We start from the raw sequence: 11,078 nt of genomic DNA on the forward strand, positions 1-11,078 counted from the left end.
AGATGAAGGGTTGATTTGTCTTAGTGTGAGGGTGTGGCATGCCATGTTTATAAGAGCTAGGCTTACAAAAAGTTATAATTTAATATATTTATAGAGGGAGATAGATTCAAGATTTTAATTTTATATATGAATTCATGTTTAAAATATTTACAATTTCCTATTCAGATTTAGTTGGTTCGAAATATATTACTTGTATTTGAAAGTTTATTTAAAGTAATTGAATTCAAATGAACGTGTAACAACTTGTCGATTAGATTTACGCCGGAATATATCCATATTTCGCCATTTGTAGTTTTGCACTAGACGTGGTAGGGCAATATAAGGTAAGGTCTAGAGCAACATCCACACATGAGTAGTTATATTATATATATATATATATATATATATATATATAGTTTGGGAGATTTTTTTTGATACATAAAGTATTATGATACATCGAGCGACTTTGTCTATTTTTGCATAGGTAAATCTAGGGTTGTTCATGGTTATGGTTAAAAAATCAAATCGAATCGCAATTCGAATCAAATTGATTAAAAAATTGATATTTGGTTAGTTTGATTTTACATTTTGAAAAACCGATACTATTTAGTTTGGTTTTGGTTTTACTAAAAAATAACTGCAAAAATAACCAAACCAAACCGATAAATTAGATATATAAATTTTATAATTATTTATATATTATTCATAAATAAAATATAAATATTTTGTTAAATTTTAAGTAACTTAATTCTTTAACTTTACCATTTTCTCAAGCCAACACGTAAATTTTAGCCCATCTATTACAATCACAAGTCCAAGTCTATCAAAATTCATTATTTTAGTCTTTACCTACTATACCTTTCATAAGATAGTTACACATTCTCTTAATTGAATCACTTTGTTCGTGTAATGATAACTTTAGTATTGTTTAATTGCTTAATTGAATCAACAATATCTTTTTAGTGGATTGTTCATGTACTAGTGTGCATAAGTATAACAAATACTGCAACTACAAAAGAACTAGAAAAGATTATATAGCAAAAATTAGGCAAATGTTGAAGTTACAAGTCTCTCTTATGGTTTTATTTTATAAAAGAATAGACAATCTAGTTCTACGAACATGCTACAAAAATTTTCCGAAATGCATCTACACGATGACTTCATATCGCCAACATCATTGACATTACTATTAAGAAATGGTAGAACCAGAAGAAGCAGATTCAAGATTTAAACTTGACAGGTTCACCCTTTGAGATATTTTAAGCACTGAACTCATTGTACATTTAAAATTATGGGTTTAAAAAATATATTACTTTTTTTTTTAATCTATATTCCATATGTCGAGAATATTGAGTTCAATTGTCATACCCATTGTTTGATAGCTCCATATGCATCCGCCTTTTGAGTATAACAATATGTCTATTGGTTAGGATCTCTTTGTATTTCTTGAGCTAACTCCCTTGTCAACTTGTCAGCGCGATCATCTTGTCCACCAGCGAAACTATAGACTCTGAACGCGAACTGGAAGGCCTTCCATAACAGTTTACGTGATCCATTTTTCGATCCACCTCTTCTGTTTTCCTTTGTCTTTGCTTCTCTACTCTCCTGATTCAACATACAAGTAACTATAAAAAAAGGTTCACTAGATCATCATGGACCGGTTATTTTCACTCGAAATTATACTGCATACGACATATTACTAGCTAGCTACATTGTACTAACCTTTATGGCAAGTTCCATGCAGTTTGAGGAAACATCTATCATTAGTTCTTTGATACGAATGAGGATGCCGAAATCAAAATGAATGTTATGGCTTATAAATTTCTTGGCCTCTTCGTCTTTTGTTCGTTCCAATGTGTCAATTTCTACTTTGATCTACGCGACAGAATTATTTGTTAGAGCTACTATTATATGAGAGTATTTAAATTCAGGGACTTTAGTAATTTGTACCTTGTTAAAGTAACTCTCAGCTTTGTCAAGGTGTTCGCCAACAGGGGAGACTATCGACCAATTTCGTAGAGTAGTGGCTATTGTGTCTAACTTGGAATATAATGCTGCTCCCATTCTGAGTTCTTCCAACTTTTTCGTAGGAAAATCTTCAAATCTTGCTAGCACCTGTAGCAAGAAAGGTTGAGGCCAACATCGTCATATGGGAATAACGGAAGAAATATGAACTAAGTAGATAGATACTTCCTCTGTTTCAATTTGTTTGTCTTACTTTCCTTTTTAGTACGTTTCAGAAAGAATGTCACTTTCTTTAATTTTAATTTTCTACATGACATGTTTAAGACCATGAAAAAGGGCATTTTGGTACATTCTACATTATCTTATGTTTAGGACACAACGTTTAAAAGTTTTCTTTACTATCTTAAACTCAATGTCAAGTCAAAAACCAGACAAACAAATTGAAACGGAGGGACTATATACGAACCTGAGATTCATCGGTTAATTTCTCAAGGTGAGATTCTATATATCCGTGGAACTTAATGAGCTCAGACATGTCTGATGTTTTAAAAGAAGTAATGGCTGTGTTTATCTCCTTGATTGTTTTCGCGTAATTTTTAACATCCTCTTCAATTTGATGGAAATATGCTGACCTGATACAAACATTGCACATTTTAAAATATAACTCAAACTCCTGAAAAATGCGAAATTCCACGAAATAATGAGTGAAGATTTTAAACAAGATTACCTCTTTGTCATCTCTGCTAATGCATCAGCCATTCCCTGTTTACCTCCTGCTGAGGCACCAACTTTTCCCATTTTGTGATGTGATGTACTATCTAAACTAGAGCCTTCAACTTGGAGCTTGAGAAGTCGATAAAGATTACCCATTTGCGTTGATCTTTTCAATTTAGTGGCTGCTCTCTTGACTAGTAACACACCTATAAAACCTATTAGTGGTGGAGGTGCCGGTCCTTTTCCCTTTGGCATGGGTGGAGGTGGTGCTGGCACTGCTCCATTTGAAGCCATCGGTGGTGGTGGACGTGTCATACCCTTTGATCCAATGGGAGGTGGTGGTGGAGGTGGAGGTGATATTACATTTCTGGATGTCATCAGTGGCGGCGGTGGTGGAGGTGGAAGTGTTATTATATGTGTTGTTGTCTTAAGTGGCGATGGAGGTGCTGGGGGAGGAGGCAGAGACGGAGGTGCTATTACATTTCCGGATGTCATGGGAGGGGGTGGAGGTGGAAGTGTTATTATATTGGTTGTGGTCTTAGGTGGCAATGGAGGTGGTGGAGGCACCATCATGGGATGTAGTGGTAGTGGGGGCGGAGACGGAGGTGTAACTATGTTTCTGGATGTCAAAGATGGTGACTTTATGACATTTGAAGATAATGTGAATGGTGCTAGTGGAGCTGTAGCTTGTTCTTCGACATTTGATCTCAACTCAGGGAGTGTAGATGGAGGTAAAACCAAGTCTAACGAGACACGACTTGACAATAGCTGATTATTTGTAGAACCAGTCCGACAAGTTCCTCCGTTTTCTGATACATTATCCATATCAGTTAGTAGAATATCTGCTGAGTCCAACATTTCGAAATCTTGGCCAAATTCATAAGCATCCCCTGCTTTCACTTCAGAACCAACCTTTGCTTGTATTTCTGATTTTTGCTCACTGAAGTTGGTTGCTAGCTGAACAACATAATTTGGATCTTGATCTATTGCATAAGGGAGCAAGTCAAAATAGAGGCGTTTTACATCGATAGGATTCAACTTCTCAGTTTCTTTAGCCTTGACTTCACTCTTCAGTGAAGCACTAATTGCTGAGGAGAGGACTGAAGTTGGGGTAGGTGGAGGGCTTGAGAGGGAAGACTCGTTGTCCGAATGAGACTCCGGAAGAGCCCTCTCAAATGCATCGGATGAAGGACTTTCATCTCTCGTCTGGTCATCCTCGTCCATCATATCAAACACCCTTTCAGTGGCTAGTTTAATCATCTCGTCAAGCAATACCAATCCTGAAAAGTAATCGTTGAAGATATAATTAAGTAAATAAAACACGCCATATCTACCAACTCAAACTACCTATCAAATGAAACAATAACACAATTCAGTACTCAGAGCAAAGAGGTAAATAAACAACGTCTACATAACATTATGACGTACCATAACGTCTTAGATCATTGTGGAGATTACTGTACTCCTCGTCCAATTTCATTATGAATTCATCATCACCCGTCCATATTGCCCCGATTGATTTCAAAGTATCACAAAAGCATTGTAGTGCCTAATATAAACATGACAATTTTGTGATCAAAGATACGATCTGCTATACGAAAACTGGTTTAAGTGTAAAGTACACAATTCAGTGAGTAAATAGGTAACCTGATCCATTCCTGCTCCATCAATACTTGACAATGGAACATTCGTGTTGACGGAAGGATACATTTTATGCAGATCCTTCAGCGTTAATATCAGCAGCTGTCGAAAATTACTCATATATAAGAGGAGTTAAAATGACTTGTCATTGTTCTTATCTGAACACTACAAGAAAACTGCAAATTGCATCAAAAGTGACAGAACAATACCTCATTTAGGGATGCAGAGCCAAAACACGGCGATAAGTCAAGCAAATCTCTCAAGGTGAGGATCTTGCTCCTGAGCGCTGTCATTATAACGAAGTTGCCTGCCACCCCACACGAATTGTGAACTCTGGAGCCTTTGGTTGCACTTGCATTAAAACTTTTCGAGACTACTATGGAGGATGTTTTTTCGGTTTCATGCATTTCATCTTCCTGTCAATACAAAAGTCGTTACTCTCCGTGATGTACTATCAAATGCCGAAAAATGCAACTTCTTTTTGAGTGTTTCAATCCCTTTAATTTACTCCACGACAGGAAGATCATCGATATATCCAAATACAAGGATGAACAACTTCAGTTTCAAGGTAAAAGATATTTCTCAAAGCTTAAAACTTTTAGACGAGGTGATCACTGATCACACAATTCAACATGATAACAAAGCAGATCTCGTCTTGGGTACAAGATAGCCTCATAGTCACCCATCATCGACAACAAAAAAAATCAATGTGATTAGCCTAAGAAAAAGAGTCATGCCCGCACGTAAAAGGACACATGGATGATATAATTAAATATTCAATAGAATTCTCTATCTTACGATTTAAGCTTTTAGATAAGGTGATCACACAATTCCCAACATTCCGTTCTTAACAAACTATTCTTATTGAAGTTGCGCTACATCATGATCGCGCGGAGTTTTCCAAGTCCACACATAATTAAATAACTAAGAGTATATGCTCTCTCTAGCACAACTTACGTTTTAGAGGTGGCAATACAATTCAACATGATAACATAGCATATAGAGGCCGAGGTTATAAGCTAGCCTAATCGTCACCCATTGTCAAAAAAAATACACAAGCTTTGGCCTAAAAAATACACAATATGCTCTATCTAACAATTTAAGCTTTTAAATGAGATATTTAGATAATTCAATATTTTTTATCAATGCACACTAAAATTCCTAGATATGATCTTGGACCAGCTTACGCACAACTCGACTAATTTCACAAAGTATTTCCTTCCCTCCACCAATATAAGTATCGGATAACTATGTCCACTCAACCTTTGTTTCTTAGCATGCAACATATTGAAATAATGAAAACACAAATTCAAATAGTTTCTTTTTCACATAACAAATGCAGAAAAAATAGCACATTCTTCAATATTATAACCACATACAAAGGTCATTTTTCCTTTTAAAGGAGAAATGAGGAAGGGGATTACAAGGCGGATAATAGAATATTTATGAACAAATAAGGTAAAAAATCCAGGTAACCAAACAACTGAGCTACTAAGATTCCCGCAATATAAAATTTCAAAAATGAAAAAAAATAAAAAAATACCTCAAATGTAGAGAACTTCCAGGGTGGGGAATGAGGAGCCACAACAGAACATTCCCCAGATTGCATTTGCAACCAATAAAAATAACAATTTCTAATTAAAAAAAATTCAGCTTTCTTGGTTTTGACAAATAAAAACCAAGATTTTGCTGAATAATAAAGAAAATTCAAACAATTGAGGAGGAGGATGAAAATTATAAAGAACATTCAAATTTCCAAAAACCAGATTAATGAAAAATAATGTTCTTTTTTTATTAAAAAAAAAAACTCAAAAAATTAGTAAAATATAATTTTTGGCAAACTCTTGAACCTCTATAGGTTGTAGAAAAATCCCCATGGACAAGCTTTGAATTTTTTTTTTCTCTTTTGTTTCCAAAAGAGAGAAAAAGAGAAATGAAAGTCAATTTTTTGAAATTATTTTTTTCTTTGTTTTATTTAGGCTCAAGCTGCTTATTTTCCGGGTGTTCAATGTTGTTTTTCCTCTGATTTTGATATAAAAAAAAACTTGGAAAAATTAGTATGAAATAATATTTGGAGATTATTTCAAAATTTGTGTGATTGTTGAATAGGTTCATTATTTCTAGGGAAAATTGTATGAAAAAGCAAACTATTAATTCAAATTAAATGTTATATGCTCAGCCTGCAATGTCCGAAACGGCGCTGAAGTAGTGAATCTATCGGCATCATAGCAGTGGTATACAACTTTGGACCTAACGGCCGGCCTAGTAACCTTTCGGAAGCCACAATTTATTTTAATTGTAATTCGCAACAAACATCCCCTTTTTATCATCTGATTCGGTATACAATTAGTCATTTTATACATTTCAGTATAAAATGTATAAAATGCGTTTGTGTTTGTATAAAACGAGAGAAAAGTGTATATACAAATACAAATACATATATTTTCGTCCTATATACTTATAATTATACAAAAACAGATCTTATTATACAAATTACAATATATAAATGAATTTAATACAAAGTTGAACAATTTGTATAAAATTGGATGTTTGTAGCGAATTATACAAATCAAAAGCTCCATAGCAAACATAAAATTTGTTATGGAGCGCAATTAATCAAACTATAGTTATGACATACAAATATGATTTTTATATTTGATATATGTGAAAGTTGCTCTTTCTAGCTTCAAACTTGAAATATTGAATTTAAAGTTTGATTTTTTTTTTAGGTTTTTAGAGTTTTGTAATTCTTAAAACTTTAATTTTGTAGTTATTTGATGAGTCAAAATACGGGTTTGACATTTAGACATATACGAAGTTGACACATGAAAGTTAAGAGTCTAATCAAATTTAGCTTACGCGTGCAATATTTATTACGTTTGATTATCATCATCTATCCCCTCAAAGATCTGAAGTAATGATATAAGTCAAACTAGCTTCGGAATAACAATAATTAGAAGTGCATCTATGATCAGTCAAGATAAACTTCTTGATCAGTAATTTGAGTTCATTTTTGCGTCATATATATGTAGGTAAATTTGTTAAAAAGTAATGCTTAAAGAGATTGACGTAGATTTTGTTTCTTTAAATTTACCTCAAAAGAAAGCACAAAAAAAGAGAATTTGATATAGATCGGTATCTTTCTTGTAAATATGTATCTGCATTAATTGTTTACGTCAAATCAATAATAATAATAGTAATAAAAATGAATAGGTCCTACCAAGTTTTGAACTCGGGTTAGTGGATTCAGAGTCCAATGTCCTGACCACTAGACCATAAGACCAATTTGTACCAAATGCACAAAATAAGCAATTTGATGTCATTGTTTTAGAATGACGTGCAATTAAACAAATTTGAAAAGAGAAAAAAGCCTAAAATAATACTAGTGTTTTCACGTGGAGTATTAATAGTCCTTTATGTTTGTAGTATTAGTGCATTTTTCTTACTCCTTCGAACTTTTGCCTATTTTTTAACATTGATTTTGTTCACAATTTTATGTATGAATGTTCAATCGTCTTTTTATATATTTAGTAGAAATAATAATAGGGCAAACTACATAAATCCCACTAGTTTAGATCCTAATTACTAAGATTCCCGATAGTTTCAAATATTACTTCTTCTACCATATTTCATGCTTAGGATACACGAGTTTGAATCTGTGAGATACATGTATTTGCCGAATTTTAAAATCGAGATACATATTTTATTTGTTTAAATTAATTGGTTGTAACTGATTTCCTTAATTAGAAGAGTAATTGAGGATTTTCAGAATCGATGGATTTTTAATTTTAGAAATTTAAATTAATCAAATCCCTTAATATAAGACGGAAATCAAGGAGTATTGTATATATGTTTAATTAATTTTATTTTATTATTCTTTGAAATAATAAATCCATTAATATTATTAATAAAAGACAAAAAACATGTATATCTTGGTCATTTAATTTGATTAATTTCATTTTATTACTCTTAAAATAATAAATACAATTATTTGATGTATCTATTGGATACAAACGAAACATTTAGATACATGAGTATCATACAAGTACATTCATATGTATCATAGAAGTATTTAATATTAATTTCGTGTATTTATTATATGTGTAAAGTATTTTAGTTTCATGTTTCTATTTATATGACCTAATATTAATTTCATGTATCTATTTATATGATCTAATTTTAATTTCGTGTATCTTTTATATGTATCTAGTATTAATTTGATGTACCAATTATCAATTTCATACATTATATTCAAAAACATGTATCTCAGATACATAGTAAGCGTATACATATAATTATGTATATCTAAATATGGAATGTAATTGAAACACATGAATGTAGGAATAAATCACGAGTGTAGAGTATTTGTCTTATCATTTATCCAAAAAAAAAGTAAAAAAATTTAAAATTATTTCCTTTTTAGCATCTGAATTTTTTTCTCATAGAGACATATAATTTTAACTTAGACACACGAAGTCTTAACTAGATATATATACAGTTGATATGTATTCAACATTGTTGCACTTGATGTGTATCTAATGATATATTTGTTCTGTTAATTAAAGCTTTGCGTAATTCTTCCATCTTGATTGGGTTGTTCCTATATTTAATCTATTCTCGGGTTGAATCTTGGCGGATGAAGAGTCAGTCCCTGCAATGAGAAATTCATAAGTGAAAATAAACAAATAAAAGTTGTTTAATTTAGTATAATATTGTTAATGCATAGTACATTTAACAAGAATCATCCGATTTCGAGAATGGTCAGTCACTTAAATGTTTGAGAAACAATAAAATTAAAAAATATAAAGCCTAATTGTAAAAGTTTTTTAAAAATTGAACTTCAAAACATTATGAACTTTAACTCAGACACAATACTAAGATAAATAAAAGTAATAAAACAATAGAAATAAACCTACATGCATTATGCTGATTTGAATATGCAAACATGTATCGAGAGAATAAAAGAAAAAGAGAGAGAAGATGAAGGAAGAAAGATGGTTGGGTGGGGGTCGGGGTAATGTCAGATGTAAGAAAGAGGAATGGGTAGGGATGGGGGCAATGCCAGATGTGAGGAGGGAGAAGAAAGAGGAATGAGTGGGGGTGGGGGGCAACGACAGATGGAAGAAAGAGGGAGAAGGAAAGAGGGTTGGTGGACGTTTGGGAGGGGGAAATTCGATGGATCATTAAGGAATTTAAATTTAAGATAATTATTCAATATCATATTTAAGGAGTTTGTGTATCTGATTAAATCTTTTAAAATATATGGTATAAATATTAAAAGTGATAGTATATGTAATTATTTTAAACTAAAGGTAATATAGTATATATGGTAGTGATATATGTGTAGTTAAGTAGTTTTTCCATAATAGGGGGCTTTCATTTGAGAGAAGGTGAGAAGATGAACGCCTTATTTTGTTCAGTAAAAATATTTTACAACTATATAAATTAAGAACCTACATTTGCTTGTTGAACTATATCAATTTATTATTGACATAAGATGTTGCAAGAAAAGAAAAAAAATTCTATTATTACACGTGAAATATATGAATCTCTCTATTTTAATAATAATAAAAAAGACAAGTTTAACGACGGTTTTATGATCACTTTTGGTTTGTCGTCAAGCTTGTGGAAGAGATTATTTATACCAAGTGGAAGGAATATAGTTAAAAATAGCTAGTTATTACTAGTGTTAACTAATGATCTTTGTAAAATTGTATGTGTTTTTAAAATTTATGATAACATTTAATCACAAGCATTTTATTATAAAAGAACACGGAGATATGAGATTTATTAATACGACGCGCCTTAGAATATACTGATACCTCCCTTGTTTTTGATTTATAATTTTGCTCATTTGGTAAGATTAGATATATAAATATTAATTGGAAAAGCTGATAATTTTCACAAATAGTAGAATTTTTATATTTACAAAAAAAAAAAAAAGTATAACTTAAAAAAAATCTAAATTAGATATTCAAACAAAGTTTTAATTTCAAATCAACATAAATATAAATTATTAATTTTAAATCATTTTTGGACTTAACAATTGCTCTGAATTTGGGGCAGTAAATATTGATTATTTATGAGCAAATGGTGCCTATAATAATGTATTTATGACAAACCATTATGATAAGGTATAAAAGATTTGGTCGACAATAATTAATTATGACAGTGTGAAAGAGGCCCTATTAGTATTTCTATTGGATGATAATATAGTTGATTATACACTCCAACCATACATGGTATGTTTTATTTATTTGGATTAAAATAATAATTATTTCTACTATATTTTCAATCAAAAGAATATTTTTATTGATGATATAGAGACATATAATCTTGATATGTGTTCCAAATTAATTATTTTGGTCCTACTATACAGGTGTGCATGAGTCATGTTGAATTTAATATTGACAGAGTTAGGTGGAAATTCGTGGGTTCAGACGAATCCAATTGTGTTAGCCTTTACTGTAGATCTTGTATTTGTACTAAAAAATTATATATATAAACTTGTGAACCCCTAATAAAATTAATTGACGGTTTACTACTAAGAAAGAGACCGTGGAAATGCTTTTAACATTAGAGTTATGGGTTCGAACCCCCTCTCTCTTTTTTATAAGGAAATTTAGAACCCCCAAACTTTTAATTTATAATTGAACCTTGTTATTTAACTGTATTATAATATGGTTTTATTATAATTACAATCATATTATTATTATTATTATTATTATTATTATTATTATTATTATTATTATTATTATTATATCCCTGCCTGTCTATAT

General features: G+C 31.4%; 1 protein-coding gene across 1 annotated transcript; it reads right to left on the reverse strand.

Moving 5' to 3' along the window:
- Positions 1 to 1,316: 1,316 nt before the first annotated feature.
- On the reverse strand, positions 1,317 to 6,061 carry LOC125810187 (uncharacterized). Its single transcript, XM_049489718.1, has 9 exons — positions 5,843 to 6,061; positions 4,509 to 4,715; positions 4,306 to 4,401; positions 4,087 to 4,207; positions 2,672 to 3,938; positions 2,411 to 2,576; positions 1,930 to 2,094; positions 1,702 to 1,854; positions 1,317 to 1,584 (listed from the first exon to the last, which is right to left on the reverse strand). The coding sequence occupies exons 1-9, from the start codon at positions 6,044 to 6,046 to the stop codon at positions 1,399 to 1,401; spliced, it is 2,565 nt and encodes an 854-aa protein (XP_049345675.1). The 5' UTR covers positions 6,047 to 6,061; the 3' UTR covers positions 1,317 to 1,398.
- Between the last annotated feature and the right edge of the window lie 5,017 nt (positions 6,062 to 11,078).

The sequence above is a fragment of the Solanum verrucosum genome, unplaced genomic scaffold (assembly GCF_900185275.1).
Source record: "Solanum verrucosum unplaced genomic scaffold, falcon-dt-bn FXZP01000281.1, whole genome shotgun sequence".
In the NCBI taxonomy this organism is placed as follows: domain Eukaryota; kingdom Viridiplantae; phylum Streptophyta; class Magnoliopsida; order Solanales; family Solanaceae; genus Solanum; species Solanum verrucosum.